General features: G+C 39.7%; 2 protein-coding genes across 2 annotated transcripts; both read right to left on the reverse strand.

Annotated features, from left to right (window-relative positions):
- cav1 (caveolin 1) lies at window positions 1-13568 on the reverse strand. Its single transcript, XM_042496729.2, has 3 exons — window positions 13223-13568; window positions 12131-12298; window positions 1-2130 (listed from the first exon to the last, which is right to left on the reverse strand). The coding sequence occupies exons 1-3, from the start codon at window positions 13256-13258 to the stop codon at window positions 1789-1791; spliced, it is 546 nt and encodes a 181-aa protein (XP_042352663.1). The 5' UTR covers window positions 13259-13568; the 3' UTR covers window positions 1-1788.
- Window positions 13569-17691: 4123 nt separating this feature from the next.
- On the reverse strand, window positions 17692-24584 carry cav2 (caveolin 2). The gene is made up of 3 exons (XM_042496739.2): window positions 24107-24584; window positions 23614-23801; window positions 17692-20680 (listed from the first exon to the last, which is right to left on the reverse strand). The coding sequence occupies exons 1-3, from the start codon at window positions 24254-24256 to the stop codon at window positions 20530-20532; spliced, it is 489 nt and encodes a 162-aa protein (XP_042352673.2). The 5' UTR covers window positions 24257-24584; the 3' UTR covers window positions 17692-20529.
- Window positions 24585-25331: the final 747 nt, after the last annotated feature.

Genomic DNA, 25331 nt, shown 5'->3' on the forward strand with positions numbered 1-25331 from the left:
CTGGATTATATTAAATTTTAATGTGCACAGCGTGATATTGAACAGTAAAAGCAGAAAGGAAAAACATATTCTCTTATAAAAATATCACCTTTAGAGCTTAAAAACACTCAATTCAAGGAACAGGTGCTGTGATATTACCATCCCTGTGAGAAGACAGCAGGTAGACTGAAGGTGACGAAGTCAAAGCGAGCTTAGTGTCTCAATAAAACATAACCCCCCACCCCCACCCCCATTGCAGAAACCCCACCCGACCATCCCTCCCTTCACCCATTTCTGGGGCGGGAGGCATCAGTTTGATGCTTTTCAGCATCGTGTCCACAATCAAAAAGCAGGGCAGCAGAACAAACTAGTCAGGGGAAATTAAAATTAAAAAAAAGAAGAGGAAGACAAAAAAGGGGGGATGGTGCAAAATTATGACCAGTTAACAAATAAAAAATGCATCCAAAATCACACATTCTATCTCACATTATCTTAATTCCAATGCATTAACCTGTGTAAGTACCACAGCGCATAAGAAACATCTCCACACAAGCTTGTAACTGCACAGCATACATGCAGAGTGCAAAAGTAACTGCTAGTACTCTACCTTTGCAAATATAGACAGGAGATCTTCATTAGTGCTATTCACTAACAATACTTTCCCATAGATTAGTGCACTGGAATGAGGCCATAGCTTGTAAAGTCTCATTTTCTGCATCAACATCCATACAGTACATACAGGATATTAAAACAACGGCATTATTAAAACCTCAAAGTTCTTCATATTTATGTAGGAAAAAAGCATTTGCTATGGAACTATGTTGATGTGCATTTAAAATGACAAAAAGGATAGTTTTGGCAAAAATCAACATTCTCTGTCGCACACTCATGTGATTCTGACGATAATGGTGATGAAACCTGCACTGGAGAATTTTGTTTGAGGTGAAATAAGAATGCACAGAGCGAGCAAGTTGATACGCAGATCATCTCTGCATTGTAAGGCTGTGTGGCGGGCGTGGCGGTGGCGGACGGCGAATTGCTGGCAAGGCGACGCGGGTGCATGCAGGAACGAGGGCAGGTTCAGTGTGTCAGACTGCTGGAAAGCCTGGGGACGGGGCGGGAGGGGACACTGGTTTTAGTGGGTTGGAGGTCATGGGGGGCCGAGGGAGGGGTGCTGCTGTGTTGTTGTGTGGTTGTTTTGTTTTTGCTGAGTCAGATAGAATTTGGCAGCGCTCTCTTTTTCTCTTCGACCTTTCTAACCCTGACATCCAGCCATCCTGCCCCGCCCAACGGCTCCAAAAAACAAACACTAATAAGCGCGAGAGAAGACAGTGATACACCCTGACATCCCCTCTTCACAAGAATCAATCAAAGTGATAAGCTTTCCATAGAAATTATGGAAGGAAGTAACATCATTTGGCAAAACTGACAGAAAACAGATATGGAGCTTGGTCGCTTGCTTGACAATGTTAACAGTGAGGAATAAAAAAGTAAAACAAAAAAAAACTAAAACACAAACAAAACAACAACAAATCCCCCCGGAGAACGACCCTTTGATTTCCTGTGCCCACCCGTTTGGTAACACTGGAGAGAAAAAACAGCGAGTGGAAAAAGGCGGAGTCAGGTGCCATGTGACCACACCCCTTTACTACCAAACAACCTCCGCCCAGCTCTGGAAAAGTCTTCCCTCTCGTTTTCCAGAGGTCTGTTTTCTTTTCTGTTCTGTCTTTCCCCTCCATCTGTGTTGCTCTGGCCCTCCCATCTTCCCTCCCCTCTTTCCGTTAATCCTCCTCCTCCTTTTTGAAGATGCTACACCTCCTTGGTCATGCGAATTCGGATGCTGCTGAAGCACTTGCCCATGGCCTCAAACAGCGGGTCGCAGAAGGTGTGCACGCAGATGGAGTAGACGCGGCTGACGCAGTGGATCTCGATCAGGTAGCTCTTGACGCAAGGCACCACGGCCCAGATGTGAATGAAGGACAGGATGGCGAAGAAGATTCCCCAGATAAGCGCCAGGGGGATGCCGACCAGCGCCGTCAGCAGCCGGTAGCACCAGTACTTGGTGACAGTGAAGGTGGTGAAACTGGCTTTCCACACGCCGTCAAAGCTGTAGGTCCCTGCAGGCTCGGCGATCACGTCCTCAAAGTCTACCTGGAACAAAAGGGAGTGTAAGAGTAAGAAACGGTTTGGTAAAGACGCTTTTTGTAGATCTATAACAAGTTGTTCTAGATCTACAGTTATCTTTGTTTGTCATTTATTTGGACTCCTTTTAATTGTTTCCTTTGCATCAACTAGTCTTCCAGGGTGTTCTCATAAATCATTTGTATGCTTTCGTTACATTAGCAGACCCAAATTTGAACATATCCCACAAAATCATGAGCCAGTAATTTGTACATAATCCATGTATTTTAGAAGGCTGCGTTCATGTGATCAATGCGCTGATGGGAGTAAACAAGGAGGCACTCCGGAGCGGTCTTGTAAGGAGGCAGGTTGGAGTGGTGGATGGGTCACAAAACACAGGACTTTCCCCTGGGACTTTTCCACAGAGAGGGATGTTTGGAACTGCATTAACTTTGAGAGAAGATGGAGTCTTAATGTATGTCCTCACCATGATTTTCCCTGAAACCTAACCACAGTAACTCAACTTGACTAAACCTAAAGATGCCCAACCATATTTCTTTTCTTAAACCTAGCCATGGTAACTTTAACTGCTTAAACCTAACCTTCGTAACTTCATGTTAGTAATGTGACTTCTATCTATGGACGTAACATATTTTGTGGGGTGCTAATTCTTGGGATATCATACTGTTGTGTTTGCATATTACACAAACCATTCTATGGGGATACTTTGACTAAAAAAGGTCCATGTCAAAATGCACTGTGCTAGCCAAGATAGCAGCTAGCATTAGGATTATCCTCACCCCCTAGTCCAAATATGGTCACTTCTGGCCCCCAAAATCCAAGATGGCGATGGCCAAAATGCCAAATTCAAAGAGTCACTAAACCTCCCGCTCGTGCCACCTTCCTGGAGTGTGAAAAAGCCTAAAAGGTGGGCAGGGCTGGGATGGGACGACATGCACAGTCACCTAATCGTGCCATCTCTCAATCCAATTGGTGAGAACTCGGCGATGGGGCGGCAACAGGGAGCTCGGTTGCTGATGAAAGCAGGCTCCTGCTACCAGGATCAGCCAATAGCGAAATTAAAATGCAGGATCCAAGTTTCAACCTTTAAAGGGCAGTCACTATGTTTATTTATACTCATTATGTAGAATTTTAATATCAAATGTCAGCTGTTGGACCTGACCAAATCAACAAATACCCATATAAATTGCTTTTCAACTAAAAAAAAGTAGTTTGGGAGTTAAGTTACTATTTAAGGGTCCAAAACAAATCAATGAATGGGTGGTGCCATGGTGGCTACATCCATGCTTTTGAACAGTCTATGTAGAAAAAACACAATAAATCATATCAACACTAAACATGCCATATACAAACAGCTGCAACAGCAAACTGAGTTATACAAATCAGCAGAGTTTTAGTGAGAAATGTCTGGTACTCTGGTTAGAATATCACTGGATGTTTTTATCAGCTGGTTGCCAGACAGCCGATAAACGATCTACTGATGGTGAAATATGAATAAGTCAGCTAATGCAAGCCTGACATCATTTTTCAACATTCACTTCATTCACCCATTATCTCTGGGTGGCAGCAATCTCAAAGATGATTATCTGAACACCTTATCAAATTAAACTGAAACTACCATGGATTTATAACACTACAGGTAGGCCTAAGTAAAAAAAAAGTTTTATTTAAGTTGGTACACGGAGACATTTAAGCACAAAATTCACATTAGACTCATCACTATGACTCATTAAATACCTTTATCCACTGCCAATAGAATTTCACAAAGGCCTTGATATGGTGCAAATTAATTAAAGTATTTCAGAAACTTGTTCATTATTTCCGCATAAATCAGAAGCTTCCCTCCCAGGTTATTTTGTCAGTTTGCTGAAATAGAGGGTGGGATTCCTGGAAAGGTTCACATCTCCACTTGCCGCGACTGGTACATGGTCTAACCACCAATAAACTGCCTCGCCCAAAATACTGATTGCTACATGCACTATCTCTAGCATCTGCTGCACATTCTGCAAAGGATTTGTTTCTCCAGAGCTAATCTCCATCAAACACCACTTGATAGACAGAAAACAGATGTTCTTCTGAGGATAAATTTGGACGAATTCAAACCAAGTTAAGAGTCAGCTTTTCAGCAATTCCGAAGTTAAATTATGGCCACAGATGTACCAGTTGTAGCCAATAAAACATTGTCAGAACTTCCACCGTTTGGTGGTTTAAAGACACCATGTCCCTAATTTGATATCTAAATAATTATCAGACTAAATTGAGTTCCTAGAAGCTTTTACATCTGTTGTTGTAAACACTCGCTGTGTGGTGCATCTCAGGAAAATTTCTGTTGTGAACAGGATGTGATGTGTTTCAAATTTCTGGTTTTTGTGGAATAAACAGAAGGAAAGCTGCACAGTTAGTGTGACCAATTATGGTAAAATAGGGAAAATGCAAATCTAAACAAAGTTTATTAGCAGAAAATGCAAATTTTCTGCAATTTTTCTGTATTTTTGTGCTAATTTTCAGGTAATTTTTTTGTACTATATTCTTATTTCTTGCGCATTTTTTTTTTTTTTGGTTATTTATTCTTTCATTACTCACGGCCTTCTTCCCATGCTTTGGAAAGAACAATTTTCCCAGGCATCAAAGGGTTAAACCTAAATGCAGCACTAAAATCTGTTTTTGAATACACTTTAGGGCAGAAATAGGCTGAGCAATAATATAATCTTGCTTTATATTTGATCTGCACTGCCTAGTTTGACCGTTTGATTAGGGTAAAAAGAAAACAGCTAGGGAAAATGTCTAGGGAAAAAAAATAGAGAGAGATTTTTTTTTGCTATTTTCAGGTAATTTTCTTGTACTTTTTTTCTTTTGTTGCTTATTGCCTTCTCGCCATGTTTGTGAAAGAAATCAAGCCAATTTGCTCAGGTTTCAAAGGGTTAAGGAACAGGGGGGAAAAGTGAAAACTCACACACTGTAAACACAATGCAGACTCTCTTGCCCTCTCTCATCCTCTCCACTGAACACAGAGTCAATATTTATTTTACAGTTACTTGGAGACTGTGTCTCCTCTAACAGACTAGTTGGGCTACTGAAGGCTAATGGCTGTAATATCAATAAGTCATGCAGATATTGTCCAGTGTCACGCTGACATTGAAATGGAAAAGTGAAGTGCTTCATTCCTAAGTGAGATACTGTTCACTGTTTGGAAGACGTGATGCCCACTTTCACAGACTGACTGTTTGCATAAAAGGAAGCACATTATGGTTTACTTTAACCATTTTGAATCTCTGAATCAGATTTGTAAACTGATACAAATTCTACTTTGCAAGAAGTATGCTTATGTGTATTCTTGCCCAATGTTAGATGTCTGTTAAAACAATAAACGGAAATGTTGCTGATTTTCAACAAGCTCTGTGTCATCAAAGTGTGTGCAGATGAATAGTAAAATATGTTGTTTGGACTTTTGCTGACGTACAGGACGAAATTTGATGTTGAAACTTTTCAACAACCCTGTGGTTAATGTGTGGTTAAGTTTAGGCACAAAAACCACTTAGTTTTAATTAGAGAAGGATCATGTTTTGCCTCAAAATACATGGTTTTGGAAAGGCACAGGCATCCCGCCTGTAAGTGAAGCAATACTTCACATTAAAAATAACTACTTTTTATGGTACTATCGCAGCAGAAAATGCAATGTTGGCTTAGTAAACACACGCTTTTCATCACACTATCCAGAAAGAGAATGCAGCAATGGATCTGTAAAAACACTATCCCTGGTAGAAAAACAGCAATGGATTTAAAAAAAACACCTATTTTTTTTTTTGCCTAAAAACCTGTTTGAAAAGTTGCAGTTTTAAGAAATTTGTGTCTGCAGCTTGAATCAAAACCTTTAATCAATGGATGGTTGCTACAATAGAATTTTTGAATTTTAGAAAACATTTGAATTTCTTTTCACTTACTCTAAAACAATTTAACTTAAACTTTAAAGACAAAAAGGACTTGACAAGATTTTCTTTTTAAGTCTACAATTTGAAGCGTGCAGACTATGAAATCATCTTAGGGCTTAATTTCATGTTGTCACTCAGTCATTCATTATGTAAGAGTAAATGTCATGTTTTTTCCTGTCCGGGGTGTCTTAGTTTGGAACAGAGCTCTATAATATACCAACAGGGTTAGTACGTCCAATTCTCCTACACCAAGCAGCAGCATAAAGCCTCTCTCACAGCACCAACTGGCAGAGTTCACTACAGCCTTATATTATAAATCTGACTGCAGCCACAAAACCAGCGCAGCGGCCATTTAATTTTTCCACAGCTACAAATTTTAAAGTGGACCCACTCTGCTTCATTTTCCAGAACTTTGATTGAGACTAAATGAGAGCCTGCTGCAAAGAGGCACAAACACACCCACAGCAGGATGGTGGAGAGGTTTGACTTCATAACGTAAAGTTGTTTCGTGCTTTCTTTTTTGTTGTTTCCACAGTTTTAGTTTTCTAAATATTAGTTTGTATTCAACATTATGAGGAAATTCAGCATCATTGCCTGACGTTTGGCGCTTTAAGGAGATAGTTCACATTTTTGAAGTGGGGTTGTATGAGGTACTTGTCCACAGTCAGAGTATTATTTAAAATAGATGGTGGTCGACACTCAATCAGGTTGAAGGAGCCGCCTTAAAAAAATCAATACCAGTTTGAGTGTATACTATATTGTCAATATTTTCTTCCTGCTTCTCCAAACTTTGGGCATGCTGACTGGCATCTATTGTAGGTAATACACTGATTGGAAAAATACCTTACACAACGCCACTTTAAACTATCCCTTTAATATCTAATCACTAAAAGTCATCATGCTAAGGTTAAACAGCGTCAGAACTGGACTGATTTTTTTTCAGACTTCAGAAGGTTTCATTTTGTACAAAGGAAATGGGAATCCATTTCTTTTTAATCAAGTAAGAATGTCTTTGGAAAAGAAGATCAAAATTTCCTAGGGTCCAAGTAAATGAATGAAACAATGATGACCAAATTTAAACATCTACAGTATAAAAAGGATTGAAAACACCCAAACACTGTGTACTTTACTACAACAGAATGTTTTGCTGGGTCAAAGCATGGACCTCTGAGGGCCCAATCAGAGGTTTGATATGAAACAATGAGTCTCGGTGTCAGCATGTGACCAGTCAGCAAGGCGACTATTATTGAGTAAATAAGGCGAAGTGCTATTTCCAGAGCTCTATCTTCAGGCTGTCAACTGCTGGGGGAGAAGGTCAGAGTGTGGCACATTAATGGACTCTTTTGTTGGTTTTGAAGGCTTGGTAGCCAAAGAAAACTACGTTTGGTTCAGGAGAGAGATTAGGATGATTGGCAGAGAAGAGAAACCTGGATTAACTATTATTCTATTCTATTCTTATTCTATTTTTTTCATAAGGGAAAATCCATGATTGTATGAGTGTGGCAGTGTCAACAAACTATATTTACAATTACCATGAATATATATTTTAAAATTATGTTACAGAATTATAACTTTTTTTTCAAACATTATTTCCAGGTCGTTTCCTTGTTTGTTTTTGTTTTGTTTAATTTTGTTTTCTATCTTGGTCTTTTTTGAGTGTTTGCAATTTTTTTTTTGTAACTTTTTACTAATTTCTTGCTTTTAGTTGCTCATTGACTTTTGTCCCATGTTTTAGAAAGAAATCAAGCCCAGATGAAATAACCCAAAAATTTGCTAGAAATTAGTAAAAAGTACAAGAAAATTACCTGAAAATTTGTAAAGAAATGAAAAAAAGGTCAAACAAACAAATAACGAACAAGAAAAAGAAAGGTAAAAAACCCAAACAAACAAACAAAAAAGGAAGTGGTCTGGAAAAAGTGCTTAGAAATTATAATAATGCTGTAGCAATTTCAATAAATTAAAATATGTAACTGTGATCATTATAAATAGTTTGTCTCTAGCTTCTTTCTTTTTTCCCCCAGACATGTTTGATTTTGATTTTCTAAACCTACTAATGTCTTGCAGTTTTTGGAAAATGTCTTACCAAGTTGCTCATTGCCTTTTCCCTAATATTTCTAAAAGAAATTTTGTCAATTTGCTCAGGGTTCAAAGGTTTAAATACAAGTACTTGCAAAATAAGCACAAGAAAAGTGACCTGGCTCCAGGTTTCAAAGGATTAAACTTCACATAAACCCCTCCATAAAAATGAATCATATAGTTTTGTTATATATTCATAGTGTTTTTAAAAAATTAAAACAATACACATTTGGATGGTACAGATCTTACTGCACTGAGTTTGAAAGAGTTTCACAAGCATGAGATGTCTCAGCCTGCAGAGGTGTTTGTGATGGTTAAGTTGTGATAAAAGCACAGAAATCTGCAAAATTGGAGGAATGAGAAATTTACACAACAGTGACAATAAATCCATAATCAAATAAACATCCCAGAATGAGGTACTAAGATTATGATCAAGAGTCAACTTATCACAGGTTGTGCAGTCCCAGAGGGAGTGTTTCATTCCTTTCAATTCGACCTTGAAGACTTTGGATCAAACTTCTCACAACTCCCTCTCAAAATTTATCTCTAGTGGAGGCATTTTTACTCCATGGACTCCTCCTCTTTGCTATATAAAGACCCACAAACTCTCCAGAGGAAAAAAACCTCTTTTCGCAGGGCAAACTCCACATGCATTTTAGTAATGGAACTTGTTTGATGTGGCCAGGTGATTGAGGCCAGCTGCAGCAGCTACAGGAGAACAGCTTGTCTTCCTCTGCCTACAAGAATGCAGTGCGTGTATTTGTTTGTGAGTCTGTGTGTGCATGTACACAACATGCATGCACAGTGCACACATTAATGTGTGAGTGCTGTATGTGGGGGGTAGGGGGGTGTGCAGTCACGGTGGATTGTAGAATAGGGGTTGCTGGAAGGGATTCCCTGCTTGTGCTTTTCATTGGGGCACACCAAACACACGCTTCCACTTGGCAGAAGTGTTTCATTGACCTCAAAGCACCTCGGAGAAGCTGTATACAGCACACTGTAAAAACTACAGGCTCATCAGAGTTTGTTCTAGAAACCGACACCAATCACTGGAAAACAATGTTGGCTTTTATACGTTTCTGCAAACTATGGATACATAACATGCAACTTACTGTGCAAATACACCTTATTGATATGTCAAACCCTTCTGTTTAAACAATGCGGATATTAACGTGTGGTCTGCTTTGGGCACAAAAAAACATGTGGTTATGGTTAGTAAAAATCATGTTATGGCTTAAAATACTGTGGGGGGGCAAAATCCCTGCTGGAAACGCAGCAATGTTTCTGTTAAAAAGCTTCTGCCTAAAAAGCTGCAGGGAAACACAAATGACAGGTCGCTGAAAAACCCACGTTTGGTGCCTAAAAAGCCACTGGAAACACAGCAGTGACTTGCTTTTGTTGGTTGTTGGTCTCTACCAGTGGTCTGCAGCTTGGCAGGCTTCTCGCCTAGTTGTCATACCAACCCCTCCACCTCCTGCTGAATACGTCAGCTCATCACTTTAAAAGACATATATATGAATCATGCAAATGTAAATTTGTGGTTTTCAGAAATGTACACTGCCAACATTCTCTTTTGGTAACTATAGGCTGGGAATTGAGAGAGAAGGAGTAAGCACCTTTGGGTTCCTCACAGAAAGTATTTCCCTACATGGGCAGATGTTCCTTGAAATATGGTTTGAGTTTATTAAGTCTGTATGAAGTGATTTTTTCTGTTTTTTTCTTTGAAGCCTGGAGCAAGGTTACTTTTTTTGTGCTGCTTTCAGATGCCTTTCACAAGTATTTTACCCTTTGAACCCTGAGGAAATTGGTGTGAATTCATAATAACGTGGAGGGAAAGGCAATGAGCAACTTGGTAAGACATGTTCCACAAATTGAAAGAAATTAGTAGATTTAGAAAATATATATTTTTAAACACTACAGAAAAAATGTCTAGGGAAAAAAGAAAAAAAGCTAGGGAAAAGCTATATATATATTACTGTTATAATTACAGATTCAAAATTATGTTACAAAATTATCATATTTCTTAGCACTTTTCCCCCCCAGATCATTTCATTATTTATTTTTTTCTCTTAAAAAACAAAGAATTTTCCTTCTATTTTTTGCTGATGTCTTTCTATTTTTTTTTTAATCATTTATTCTTTCATTGCTCATTGTCTTCTTTCCATGTTTTTGAAAGAAAACAAGCCAATTTGCAGGTTTTAGGGTTAGGAGCAGTGGTGGATAAAGTATTCAGATTCCTTTACTAAAGTATAAGTAACAATAGCACAGTGTAAAAGCACTACATTAAAAGCAAAAGTATGATCAGAAAGATGCACTTAAAGTATCAAAGTGCTAATTGTGTGAGCAGAGTGGCCTCTACCCCTGTTTATTGCTATTTATGGTGCAGCATTTTAATTAGGTTTGCTTAAGTTCAGCTGAACTACTTGAACTTGAGTAGTAGCATAAAGTTAGTATATCTAATTAATTGAAAAGTACCTCATTACTATACTTGAGTGCAAGTATCCAGCTCTTAACAGTTCCTTGCAGAGGTTTTACAGTGTAGGCGCATGTGATTTCAGATAATTTCACCAGCGGTCTGTTGAGTTGATTAGAGAGGGGCGGGACAATCATAAAGCTGTATTCTATTCTGAGACTGGAAGGAGAGTCTGACTCACTGTCACAATGGAGGAGAAGTTGGAGGGAGAGAAAGCAGAGAGCGGTGGAAGAAATGGAGACAGAAGAAAACAGGCAAAACTGTTCATGTGGCAGAACTGAAAGGACACATATCTGCTGGTCATATAGAACAGACTGTGTGGGACTTTTTCTCATTTATCTCACACTTAATGCACCACATGTGGCTTGCAAATGTGAATTCATTAGTTGTCACATGGGAAAAAAATTACAGATGTGGTTTTCAGACATTTTGTGTGATACATCCACATGTTGTAAAAACAGATATTTAAACATTTCTCGTGAAAAATTAAGCATCTCATGACAGTCAGCACATTTCAATCACCCACAGTAACTTGTTATCCACTAAAGATATCAATCAACTAAATCAATAATGTCAGATTGTCAGTAATGACTTGGAACCAGAGAGCAGCCAATAAAAGCAACACATAGATGTCAGCTCCTGTGACGCAACTACAGGCACGTAGGAAAGAAGGGAGAGAGGGAGGAGAGGATGGGAGGAATGAAAGGGAGGCGAGATGGGGAGTGGTGAGGGATATCCCCGCAGACTACTACTTGGCTACTTGGGTGTTTCCCTGTTTTAACAAGGCAGAATCGAAGCATTTCAAAGAGCTGACCTCTCCTGCCCCACGCAGCGAGTGTTTGACCCTACTCTCGTAAAAAAAGCGTGCCCCAGCTGGAGAGGAGGGCGGCCGGGGCTCCGCTGCTCCCTGCTATCATACAAACGCGTCAGGTGGCTTCGAGCGCGCCACTCCTCTGCTGTTACAACCTCTTTCCCTCTGCTAACTCCTTTAAACAAAATAAACACTCGGTATTTATGCGGCCAGGGCAGGCTGCTCTCTTATGGAAAGAATTCTACTTTCCCAACAGCAAGGCGTGAGCAGCAAGGACTGTGGGAAATAAGTGTTCCAACAACAGGAAATTCTTAATGTTTCCTCTGTTGGAGCGAGGATGTTCAAGAGTGTGGATGCGCAGATATTTACGCATGTGGATAGCTTGCCATTGTATCACCTCAAAAGGCTTTAATACAACTGAAAAGGTTTTTTCCTAATAGGGGAAAGTCACTGAGGGGGAACACTGCAGGAACCACAGCGCCCAGTACAGTGCGCAAAAGTACTGCCGTGCGTCTCTGACGCGCACAGCTTCACAGATCATACATTACGGCAAAGTTTAATTCAGTTTGCGGAGTTTGCCAGGAGGTTCCACTGAGCATAAGTTAAGTGCAACAGGTATTCTGGTGACGTTATGGTGCCACGAAAATAAAGAAAAGCTCTAAAAAGCTGCACATTGATACCCCAAAGCTCCACAGTTTACAGCCCTCCAGGTTCACTCACCTTTACAACATCGTCGTTTATGCGCTTCGGGTCCCGGTTGACCAGGTCGATCTCTTTGGTGTGGACATCCTCCATCGTCTTCTCGTTCAGACTGTCGTTGTCCATGTCTTTGTTGTTTGGTTTGTATATGTTCCCTTGTTTTCGGATGAACGGCGAATGCAGAAACTCCTGTCAGAATCCGGAGGAGGCAGAAAAAGAAGAGGGTGAAGAGGAGGAGGGAGAGTGTGCACAGCGCGCTGAGAGGGAGAGAGACTGGAGCTGCGAGTTAACCAGCCTGCTCCACAAACAGGGATGGGTTTAAATGAAAGTGAAGCACCACACCCTTCGATCCAGCCGCAAGGGGTCCTCACCACCCGGACAGAAAGATCATATCCTGACCTGGCACACAGTTGATTCAACATGTAGCTGTCTGTGAGCATGGCAACATGTTTATATGCGTAAAGGCGCAAAATAATAAATAATTCTTTAATAGGCTTTTTCTAAATATTTTTTCGATGTTTGCACAAATTGGATATAGGTTAATTTCCTTTCCAATCTGATTTGTGAACATGGCTAATTTTAAAAAAACGCACGCCCATCGCTTCAAAAACAAAGTGCGTAAAAAAATATCCCCACAGTTTTACTCTGTCCTCTGCGCCACTGACAGCTGTATGGCTTCATTATTTAGCGTTAAAGCATGTGAATAATTTATAGTTAACATGTTAGGAATAAAAAAAAAAAGTTTGCGGATGTGCCCTTCTTGGCGCTTTTATGCACGAATATAAAAACGTTTGTGGTTCACGTTTAAAAACATCAAAAGTCTGTCCTGTTAATAAAGGCTTTAGCCGGTAAAATCTCTCACCCACATGCTAATGTATACTCAATGGTCCTTCACATTCCCCCAGCGTGTGTGGGGAAAGCGTTCATGACCAAGTGCCAGAAATTAAGATAACGATTGAAACATTGCGCTCTGGCGTTGGATAAAACATCCGAATTTCCTTAATGAACGCACTCTATGCGCGAGAATAATCAGCTCCTCGATAAAGGAAAATCCGTGTCAGCTAAAAACTTTTAACCAGAAATAGCAGCAGCTGTATGAGAGCCATACTGTACCTCTTCTGTTTCGCCGTCCTTCAGTCCTCCTGTCATGCTGTCCTCAAGTTTGAACAGATTAGCGCGGTGATACAGACAAGAAGACAATCTAGGAAGCCGAGTGGGAGGCGTGGAGGCAAACTGAGAGGACTGGGGCTCTTCTCAGGGACCTCTATGGTCATTTAATTCCTGCCCTTTTCGCTGAACGTGACTAGAATTTAATGCCAGAGCTATGAGGGGAAGCTCCGGTGTTTCCTCGAAGCCCGCAGAGCGCGTCCTCACAGCCCGGGAATCACCTGCGAGCAGAGACAGGAGAGCCACCCAGTAACCTGCCCGGCTGGAGGAGACACTGACGTCTTAGTTACAGCACTCAAACTAAAGAAGTGTTGCAACCGGCGTGGAATTACTATATTAGGGGATCAATGCAGAGTATAATAACCTTTTTGTTCAGTGAGCTGTGGGCGTTAATTGGAGATGGCAAGGTGTGGATATTTGCCATTCCTTCGCCTGAGGGAGACCAATTGAAATGGCAGTGGAGCAGGAAAAATACACAAGAAATCAAAATAGAAATGAATAAATAAGAAAATGTGTGGGATTTTCACAACTAATAAGGTTATTTTGCTGTTTTAGCAAATACAGAACCCACTCTGTCATCACTGGCTTCATCTGTCCTCAGAAAATTAAGTTTAGACTGACATTCACAGCTTAAATGAACCCAAATTTCAATGAACTGACAATCTAGCTGTTGTTCACAGCTTTACAAGGGTTGGGAGGCCATTCTGGTCTCTCTGGTTTGTTTACATTTTTGTATCAACTCACCTTGGAGTGGCAACAAGCTGGCACACTCAGCTCTTTTCAGCCAGCGGATGTGATAGGAGCATTTTTTTTGGGTGAGGTGCCTCTGATGGGAATGGCACTGAAATAAACTGGTTGTTTTACTATTATATGCTTTTTGTTGGAAAACATAATTTGGATTTTGTTGAGCATTTTATTTGTCAACAACACTGATTTCTCTAAAGATTCTAGTATAACTTTATAATAAGCATGAGCAGATAATAAAACAATGGGAGCTAGCGGACAGATATGCAAAAGGCCACACTCTAAAGAAGAGCATGACTCACAGACTTTGTGGTGATTTTGTGTCTTACTGTAGTCGTTATGCATCTTTTTGTGTTTTTATGTTTTCTTTGTTTTTTGGTTGTTTTGTGTCTTTTCTGGAGACATTTTTTTTTATCTCCTCAAGGTCATTCTGTGTCTCTGTGAGGTAACTTTGTGTGTCTCTGGGGTCATTTTGTGTCTGTTTTGGTTGTTTTGTGTCTCTTTGTGGTTCTTTTGCACATTTTTGTTGTTATTGTGTGTCTCTCTGCAGTTCCTTTGCATCTCTTTGTGGTCATTTTGAGTCTCCTCCTGGTCATGTGCAGGTGAAGGTCAGGGGGCCCACCGACACTTAGCAGCCCTCAGCCTTTACCCAGTAGGCCTGTTGAATAATCCATTCATGCTAATAAGGCAGTCGTGATAATGATTTCATAAGTTCTAATTTATGATTTAAGAAAATACTTTAAAGACTAGTTACTTATTGGTGGCAGAATAACAGCTCATAGGTTTCTCAATTTCCAAAAAGCCATAAAGTCTGCAGTTATAAATGTTAATACAGTAAGCAATTGAAGTAGATAATAATCCAACAAGCCGTCTCCTGTTAATGTCAAAGGTAAGTTTGGTCCAAAATATAAGTGTCATGTTAAAGCCCTTTTAAATAATGTGGGAATTCACAGTTGCCTTAAAACTGATCTATGGATTATTTGTGAATTATTTTGAAACTTTTATGAAAGCCAACAGCTTAGACTTTAATTTATTATAAAGGATACATTGATATGGAGAGCAGCACCAAGGTTTCTAAGAATTTTTCATTAAGAGAATTCTGCATATTTCTGACAAAGGATGACACTGGCCTACTATGTCTTTGCATCTGGGTGTTACCACTAATTTTCCTTGGAGATCTGCTTTACCTTTCCAATGTCAGTTTTTGTTTTAAATTGTCAGCATTCTACCCTTTAACCCTTTCTGATTAAAAGAGGTTGACATGTAATTATCACTGAACCTGCCCACTGACTGAGGAGCACATTAGCCAAAACATTTGTGCTTGTTGTTGCTTTCCTTTCTTTAAGTCGATATAGAGAAGCTGTGAACTCTGTAAGGTCTGAATACTCTTATTGTTGCACTGAACGTATTTCTCTTTGTGTCTGTTTTGACATCACTCATTCACTCAATTTTGTTTCAGTGATTAAATAGGCTTAGAAAGAGTGCATTGAAACTTGATTTTGTTTTTTATTGTGGGCCACTTTATGACAGTTGCTCTAGAAAGGTGATATATGCATACTTAATTACTCTTTTTCACTTGATTAGGCCTGGCACTTAATGCAGATCAAAATAACCAAATGGAAACCTGTTTCAAATAAAGATGCAATGCTGCTGTGTGAAACATGTGAAACATATTTTCTGGCCTATATGGACATATTCTCTATTCAAAATTGAGAAAAAGTAAAAACTGTCATTTGGTGTCGAAGTCAAGCTTCAGGATATAAAAAGTATTGTTAACGTGACTTTTCCGGAGGCCTCTGACACCTCAACACATCACTTTATGACAAGAGTGAATAAAGGCTGTCCAGGATCTGTGGGAACTTTATGCTGAGACAGATGAGGTTCATGATCAGACTATCAGACACATGTAAATGAGTGTCTCAGGGCAGGACAGGATCATTAACAGCTGATTCTGTCTCAACACCTTCCCATTCTGGAGGATGGTGCAGGAAAAGCTGTGTGATCACAGTGAATGCTTGACACCAGAATGACCTCTGTGACCTTTAAGAAGTGACGCCTGCTCTTCTAAAACCAACTGAGTGAAACAAATTCACTCTTACACTGGAGAGAAATCAACAGATCTATACAGCATGATGAAGGCTCAGACCGGATCCATCACAAGCTAATGATGATGGTTAACTACAGCTAAATAAAGCTGACTAAATCAAACACAGAAGTCACACAGTAAGAGCTGATAATTTGCTCTCAGCAGAGAGCGTGTGATTGGTTATGATGAAACTATCACATGTGCTATGTTTAGCTCGCTGGGCATGTGACTGATAAGAATCCCTGACTGTCATAGAAGGAGTGTCTGTGTTAACAGAAGTGACATAGGAGAGAGTGAGTAAAGTGTAATATCTATCATCCATCCATCCATCCATCCATCCATCCATCCAGTTCTCATTTGAAGGTCATCAAATACTGCTGCTTTTGCAGTGATTTTAGTGTAAGATCCCAACACCAAAAGCCACCTTTCGCACCCTCATGATACACTGCTGGACAGCAGCCTGAGAATGGTTGCTGACATAACCGTTCCCTGTGGATGTAGCCTGTCGTGTCTGCATGATATGCTGCTGGATGGCATCACGTTGAAATGCTGCTGGTAACAGCTTAATATAAGGAGCACTAAGGTCCCTATGAGGCAGGCCGGGGGGGGGGAATAAATCCATTAAATCCTGGATTCACATGTGGGAGCTCAGTGTTCACTTACTGTCTGGATGTGATCTTTTTTTCTACACTTTACCATTTGCTGCTTTTTCATAGTTTTTACTGTCTGTGGCAGCATGCGGTTTTGTTGACATCCCGGGGTGTTGGTTGCCATGCACTTTTGTTTCCTAAACATAACCACATGCAGCATAATTGCATGTGCTTGAGTTGAAATCAAGGTAGCGACATCGCACACAGAAGTCCGCTGCAAAGTGGCAGTACGTGACAACTGGAGATGAGAACGTGTTGGCTGTTCACAATAGTAACAGTAAGAGTAAATCTAGAAAATCAGTAAAATAACTTTACCACAGCAAATTAGTAAAATAAAACCCACCTTCACCAGGTGAAGGTTGAATATAAGCCTTTTACTTGTAACAGATTTTTTATTATTGCTAGTTTAAATTAAGTAAATTAATTAAATGAGTGCTACTTGCACCACTGGCTGAAGATAGTTTAAGTTAAGGTGAGAATAGTGGTTGGTTGGTCTGTTTGTTGAAAAAAGACAAAGGAGGACACAAGGGTGTGTATGTGTCTCAGATCATGTCAGAGAACAAAAGACTTCCAAGCCTTCAGAACTGCACACCACTTAGGATGATAGCAGGTATTTAGTGCTGAAGACATTGCAGCAAGGTAATAGTTGTAATGAATGGTATTATTCAGTGGAGTACAGAACATCACCGACTTATCCGCTGAATAATCTGTGCAGACAGGAGAGTGTAACAGGTCGAGATGCTGTGCAGGCCTGCAGGTCTATCAGTGGAGCCTCAGGTCATGTTCCATCGAACCCACAGCTCATCTTTGTATAGGAAAGTGTCTTATGCAATCTCAGGAAAGTGATTTACGAGACTTTTTTGGCACTCAGCTGCAAATTTCAAAGTACACTCATCTCTGGGGACAGAAGAAGAAACCACACAGACAAAACTACCTTAAAGAAAAAATGTCTTTACTTTGGTCATGAAGAACTCATTAGAGATTGTTACAGCAAAAGTTCCAAGCAACAGTTAAGAATGATGGAGGAAATAAAATACAAACAAATAAAGGTAGTATGCATGTCACATTAATATTTATTTGTCGAATACATTTTTGAAAAATAGCTGGGGTTGATTAGCGCTACGTTGTATTGCTAAGGAGAGAAAAAAAACTTCATCCACACACCTGCGTCTTCCACTATTGCACAGCCCTACCCTAGATCTCTTCTGAGATTTGGAAAAACTGAACTGGCAGCCTGTCAGCGGTCTAACATCCGTAAAAGGATTAAAAAGCTCTGACAGAAGTGCTGCTTTCAGTTTGTCAGCTGGAAACAAAACATCACTTCATACCGTGTCTATCAGAGGGCCAAACCGTGTCTGTATGATTCTCTCGGTTAACAAGTTCAGCAGGTAAGCTTGCTAGCTTGCAGTGCAATGCTCAGTAACAAGCTAGAATTGTCAATCAGGTAAATGTTATTTACAGCCATAATTCCACTAACTGTGCTCCAACCTGAAAAAATCTGGATGATCGCCTACTACAAACTGCATATTGTATCTATAAGAGACTAGTTGGTTGATATGCCCACTCTCTGTATCTTAGCACAGTGATAATTTCACCTTTAATTTTCTGATACCTTATGTTAGAATCACACTTAAGCCTGGTAGTTTATTCTGTTTTCTGGGGGGATCCAAGCACAATATAGTTAGCAATGACAGGTGGCAGAAGAAAATGTTGGCATTACAGATTTCTGCAAACCACAATTACATGGCATTTGCATGTTTCAATGTATCATATTAATGTTTCTAAAGTGACATAATATACTTGCTGACTTTCTCATTGTTAGGTGGAGGGGATGGTGGATGGCGTGCCACCTTTCGAAACAGCTGCCAAGCCGACCACTGTTCAAGACAACAAAACTGGGTGGTTTTTAGGGATTCATTGCAATGGTTTCACCAGGGTTTTAGGCTCCAAACATCCCATGATGAAAAAGCTTTCTTTTTTGACTTTAGTTATTTATTTTAAACCAAGACATCTCTACTAGATCCAGTTGTAATTTAGGGAGTCATTGCTGTGTTTCCAGCAGCTTTTTCAAGCACCACAGATGACAGATGTTTTGTAGCGACCCTTTGTTGTTTTTCTATCGGAGATACCAGCAGGAAAAGCTGTTATTTTTTTTACTAGGACATTACTGCCTTTCCTGCTGAGATTGTGCCCCTAAAACCCTGTATATAGTATTTAAGCCAAAACGTGATATTTTCCAACCATAAACAAGTGGTTCTTGTGCCTCAACCTAACCACACATTAAAGCAGTCTTGCTGAAACATGACATTTCAATGTACTTGCTAGATAAAAATGTGAAAATGTAACATATCGATGATTTGCAGAGTAAAAAGGATGACAAAAACACTTGTAAATGTTATGTGTCTGTTTATCAGAGATGGGTTTGCACCTAAAACAACAAATCAGTATGTACCTGACACAGCTCTATAACTCCTACATGTATTCTCTCTATTTTGCCTCCTAAATTTTATACTGTTCAGCTCATAGCAAGTAGGAATGTGCAGGGTTGTACCTAAACTCAACTTAATCAAATCCACTGCAAAAAAGGTCCCTTCAGGCTGCAGAAATGTTCCAAAACTCAGCCTGCTAACTGCAGCGCTGTTGCAAAAAAAACAACCTCTAAATTAAATATGCATGTACCGGAGTCTCAGCTCAACCAAAGCTTCAACCAAACACAGTACGAAACGTGGAACGCCTTCATCACACTGTAGTTACTCAAGTTCTCTTATGTCAGATACCTCCAAATGTTGAGAACTAGTTGTTGTATAAATAATACATTAGAAAGCCTCCAATGATACCTAATCCTGTTTTTTGGCATAGTTTAATAACATGTTAAAAACTCAATTGTATATAGCTTAGTTCCATATAAAAGCAAATGCCCAGTATTATTGCCAATGCACTGTGATATCAACACAGCAGACAAAAGCCAGATAAGCCTGAAAATGTGCAACAAGCTGCATCTTAGCATTTAATATTCATATGAACTACGCTCAGACTCTGATTCAGTTCATTACATTCAACTTCTAGCTGAATTATTTGCAATATATACAATATATGAAAAAGCAGAAATATTACATCTCTCAGCAAGTCAGCAGTAGGTTTGCCTTAACAACAACAGCAATACTCTGATTCCACGGCTCTCTCGGCCACAAATTAATGGAATGACGAGAATTTTTTTTGGTCACAATTAATAAAACAACATTTTGGGTGGCACACATGAGCTTTTCATGAAGTCCCAAATAGTATGAACCCTATGTAAACCATACAGACCCATGGGCATTAATTTGATGATTAGCAGGTAAAAAAGCATCAAGGCATCTGGGATAAAATTAGGGTAAATTTAGTTTAAACTACACATTTTTATTTTAGATTTCTAGGTATAATTGTTATTTTAAAAGCATTTAATTAGCATTGTTCAACATATATCAAACCCTAACCTAACCATATGTAATTATAGGTAACACAGATGTCTCTTTTTAACCAAATTTAGCACAATTCTGAAGATGTATGTTGCCTGCAAATGACCAAAGTCATGCTTACTGTACTGTTACTTATGTAACAACTTTTTAATTCATTATCATATTTATCTATGGCCCTTCGTGCAAGACAAAATTTTTACATTTGACTTTATTAAAAGCTCATGTGTTCCACCACAAGCATCATTCACTCTTATCTCCTTTGACTTCAATCTGTCCTACATTTCTTCCTCCACAGGGGACAGAGAGGTGTCTGCATCAGTACTCAGTGGTTTGCACTTGAACAGAGGACAGGCTCTTTCCCATACTGTGGAAGAGCGGTGTTATGAACATGTCTGTCAGACTCCTCCACACCACCTGGATTGATGGTAAAAGCATCATGAAGCTCTGGATGACCGGCATCACCAACCTGGAGGGACGAAGGTCAAAAGGTCACTGCAAAACAGGGGCTGAGAAATGATTCTTTCAAAAAGTGCAGTAAATTATATGTCTATTTATTTTTCTTGCTTATGTTTGCTCAAGTGACATTCTCATTTATAATTACATCTCTTAGAGGAGAACTGCAGGTTTGTGGGTTTTTATTAAGCACCATCAGTGTTAAAAGGGCATTACTTTCAATTGATATAGACTGAGCATCAGTTTGGAAGTAAAGAAGATTGCACATAACTTTTATTCTAGGAATCCAAATCATATATCCTTGGTTTGTAGAAAACTACATTGCCTTTTTTTGTTTGTTTGTTTCAGCAAAAAATGTATTGAAACAGCTTGTCTTTGCAATAATTTAGATATTAGAAAATAAACCTTGTTAAATTAAATGTTATTTATCAAAATATAACCTAGATCTTAATATTGTTTTGGGTGTATTTTCACTAATTAAAAAAACAAAAACAAACTTCAGTGAGTTAGAGGGGTTTCTAAGATGTTTTGACACATATTTGCTACACTTTTCCATAACCAGTGTCCAGTGTATTTGTGTTATTTCATCAGCTACTGTAACTGTCTTACCTCTAAAGTGTTTTGCATCTCTGTTAAAAATAAGTGAACCATATCATATTGTCTCACTCGCAGCATATGACCTCTACTCCAATGTGTTACATAAAAGACCAGCGTTGTTGTGACAGCTCCTTTGAAGCAGCTCCCCTCAGTGTGAAGTCCCTTCCTGACATTCCTCATGTATTGACCATCTCAGTGTCACCACTCAGCTCTCTATTGATGAATACCTGTGGTGGCTTCCTCCTTCAAACACAGCTGGTGAATGGATTCACCTGACCTCACCTGGGCAAAAGGTCATGCGAAAGTAACTCTGCAACACTTTATCTGCATCTGAAGAATGTCTCACTCTGGTCTGTAAACAGGCCTCTGTGCTGCTGCCAGCTATCCAGCAAAGGGCACAAGGCGTTTTTTTTCCACTACCAGAGAAACTCAACATTCCTCCCAACTTTCCATGGGACGCTCACTTCTGGGCATGAAATGTTGTTTCATCAAGTGTTAATAAAAGGACTCTTTTGGTTGAGGTTGGGAACATGTATTGCTGGGTTTGTCGAGGTACCTGGTTTAACTTGATGCAGACACATACAGCTGACATAAGCATGACATCATTATCCAAATAAAAGGGTAAAAACAGAACATTGACAAAATGTTTCAACATTTCACTACGTGTGACGTTAACTGTAAAAATAACTTCTCTCAGTGTTTGCCCAAAAAACCAGAACAAGTACGCAGGCAAGTAGCCCCTTAGGAATGGTCACAAAATGTTCCCACAGACATTTAAACAGTGCTTCTGGTGCTCAAAACAGGATTTTAAAGAGATAGTTTGGATTTTTTTTATCTTTTGAAGTGGGGTTGTATGGGATACTTATCCATAGACATTTTATTATATAAATTAGATGTCTGTTGACATGCCTTCAGTTTGAAGAAGCAGTCTGGAGTTAAACACAGACTTAAAGTAATCTATTGCTGTGGAGGTGGCAGCAACAAAACATATTTTAGCAACCTAAAACAACTCAAAACAATATTAATGTAAGTGTACGATGTTGAGAGTATTTTTATGACTTTACCTTAATGTCAGACAGTGATTTCCAACTGAAAAATGAAGCTGTTAAATAACTCCTCTTAAAGCCAGACTTCACTGAGGGAAACAGGCGTTTAATATTGCTGAACACAGGAGCTTCTGGTCTACCACTGCCTCCATCAGTTAGTCCGTTTGTGTTATCGTGTGACTTTTGTGTTTAAAAGCGTTAGTTAACATTTACCAAAGTGACACAATAACATAAACTGATTGATCACCGCAGCCTCCTTGTTCAGCGAGCTTACTGTTTTTGCCAATGGAGTCTGGTGGCTTTAACAAGAGATGTGGAACTGAAGCCGTTAACAGCTTCCCTGTTGGAACAGGCTGTTTGACAGAAAGATAAAGAGCTGAAAATGCCCTCAGTATAGCATACACATAAACTGTTATTGATCTTTTTCTAGGTGGGATTCTTTTAGGTGGCTAAAATATGGTTTACTGCTAAACCCCATCCACAGCAGTACATTGCTTAGTTTCTGTGTCTGTACTCCTGTCTGTTTCTCCAAACTGAGAGAGTACTGACTTACATCTACTGCAGGTAGTACACAAACTATAGATACGTTCCCCATACAACCCCACTTCAAAAAATCTGAACTATCCCTTTAAGTGACAATGTCATACTTTAATAGCATTTGTGAGATACCTGCAATACTATAGCTCTCAAACAAGCCTGCAACTTTGGTTTGAAAGGGAGGGAGGACACAACAAAATGGGGAGACCCCCCCCCCCTTCCAAAAAAAATGAAAATGACTCACATTACCTTCATTTCTACATACATCTCAGGAATACAGTTTTAGTACCAAAACAAAATCTGGGAAATTATTCTGTTAGTTGCCATGCTAAATTCTGACAGAATAGAAGTAAATATGTTAAATATGCAACTCCTCTGTGGTATTTTGGGGGGGTATATCAGAGAAAAATCAGCAGCTCAATCGACACCCTAAGCCAGAATCTGAAGACTGGTCAAACAGTAGCTTGTTAAGCATGATTTTTGTGTTTTAAGAAAAAGTGGCATGTACTCTCTCCCCAGTGGAAATTAAACCTCAGCACTTACAGATTTTTTTTTTATATTGGATGTTATAATTTTTGATATTGCTCCTTTTATATATTTTTTTCATAATTTTTGTTTCTGTCTAGATTACTTGCGATATGTTTACTGTCATATTTTCCAAATTAAAATCTAAAAAAGATATTTCTTCTAAGGGCAATATTCGGCACAGTGCCAGATGAGCCAGCAGCAAACACAAGCCTGCAGGTTGAAAGGATCTTCTTCCTACCAGATGTGGATGCAGCTGAGCACCGCGAAGATCAGTCCGAGGATGAACGCCATGGGCACGGCCAGCAGCGTGGTCAGCAGGCGGTACAAGATGAATTTAACCAGCTCAAACGCAGCATGGCTTCCTATCCACACTTTATCGAAGCTGTGTGTGGAGATGGGCTCAGCGATGACATCTTCGAAACCGACCTGTCAGATCACACATGTCAAGGACACACACACACACAGACACACACAGACACACACAGTGAACTTTGAAAAAAACAAAGCAAAATTCAACACCGGCTGACCGGAAGGTTTTTGGAGATGATGAATTAACGCGCAGGCAGAATTAACTTCCAGGTATTCATGCTGCAGATTACCTATCTTACAGTTTGGCTCATGAAAACAATAAGGTCACGTTACTTAGTAACTGTAGACAAATCAACTTAACAACCACTAAATTGTGTAGTTTCACTTTCAAAGAGTAATTCCGAACCGTGTGGAGACTTTACCTTCAAGTGCGCGTTGATGTCGTTTGGATCTCGTTCCGGCTCTGCCAGATATACTTTCCCCTTCTTCGACAAAATAGGCTCTATCGACCTGTTGAACTCGTCCTCGTCCATAATTATACTAGTGTCCGATTTTTCCTTCTCCAGACCCATGTTGTCTCGTCAGACGGACAGACGGTGCGGGGAGAGCAGCTGGTGACGGTGCGCTCTGCTCTGTGCGCCGGACTGAGCGGCACCCCGCCCCGTATGGAAAGCGGCGCAGCGTGGGGCCGAGGAGACACAACAAGCTCAAAGTCACATCCCCGGGCCATTTCAAGAGCTCAGTGATGACTGGTACTACTGTGCAGTGAACTGGCCTCCTGTCATCAGCCATGGAGACCCAGTATTCCTCAGGGTTTGATGCCACATAAATACACCAGCCCTCCTCATGTGATTAAACATGATTAACCTGCGGGCTCTTTTTTCTGTTTACAACTGAATGACTAATCTTTTTAAAAAATAAGTTAAGTAGAGACATTTCTACTTTTTGATATAGATACAAATGTCTTAGAAAATGTAACAATCTGCACTTTTGAATTGTGGTCCATGGCTGTTTCATGCTCTGAACACATCAGCCAACATTGTTGGAATAACTGCAGGTCCTCAGATGTCTAAACAGGAACCGTAACATGAAGACATTTTCCTCAAGCAGCAAGTGATTCACAGCATTGCATGTTTTTATGTAGAGGATACATTGAAATTTCAATAATATGATGGTTAGATTCACACACAAAAACACTTGGTTAAGGTTAGGGAAAGATCACGTTTTGGCTTAAAATACCCAGTTTTGGGGGAAGAATCCCTGCCGGAAAAGCTGTGACAACAGTGACAGGTTGCTAAAAAAAAACCCATGTTTGATTTTTACAATCCACTGGAAAAGGAGTGATCTGTTCTGTGATCTGTAAAAAACAAAAAAACAAAACAACAGCGACAGGTTGCTAAAAACTCTAATGCTTGGTGTATAAAAAGCTGCCAAATAAACAGTGACTGATTGCCAAAAAAGCACCCACATTTGGTGCCTAAAAAGCCACTTTAAAAACAGACAGGTTACTAAAGAACTCTGGTTTGATGTCTTAAAAGCTGCAGGAAAAATAATTGGTTGCTAAAAAAACTTAGATGCCTAAAATGCTACTGGCGAGCAGATGCCTCAGTAAAAAAAAAACAGCCACAGGTTGCCAAAAACACCCTT

This window comes from Plectropomus leopardus, chromosome 7 (assembly GCF_026936395.1).
Source record: "Plectropomus leopardus strain MGB_pleo_1.0 chromosome 7, ASM2693639v1, whole genome shotgun sequence".
Lineage (NCBI taxonomy): Eukaryota > Metazoa > Chordata > Actinopteri > Perciformes > Serranidae > Plectropomus > Plectropomus leopardus.

Bases quoted from the DNA above. Each gene is read 5' to 3' on its own strand.
- cav1 (XM_042496729.2), bottom strand. From the start codon at position 13,258: ATGACAGGAGGACTGAAGGACGGCGAAACAGAAGAG. The intron at 12,299-13,222 runs GTACAGTATGGC...GGATTCTGACAG, and splicing joins AGGACGGCGAAACAGAAGAG to GAGTTTCTGCATTCGCCGTT. The intron at 2,131-12,130 runs GTGAGTGAACCT...CTTTTGTTCCAG, and splicing joins TAAACGACGATGTTGTAAAG to GTAGACTTTGAGGACGTGAT.
- cav2 (XM_042496739.2), bottom strand. From the start codon at position 24,256: ATGGGTCTGGAGAAGGAAAAATCGGACACTAGTATAATTATGGACGAG. The intron at 23,802-24,106 runs GTAAAGTCTCCA...GTGATCTGACAG, and splicing joins ACATCAACGCGCACTTGAAG to GTCGGTTTCGAAGATGTCAT. The intron at 20,681-23,613 runs GTAGGAAGAAGA...TCGTCCCTCCAG, and splicing joins CTCAGCTGCATCCACATCTG to GTTGGTGATGCCGGTCATCC.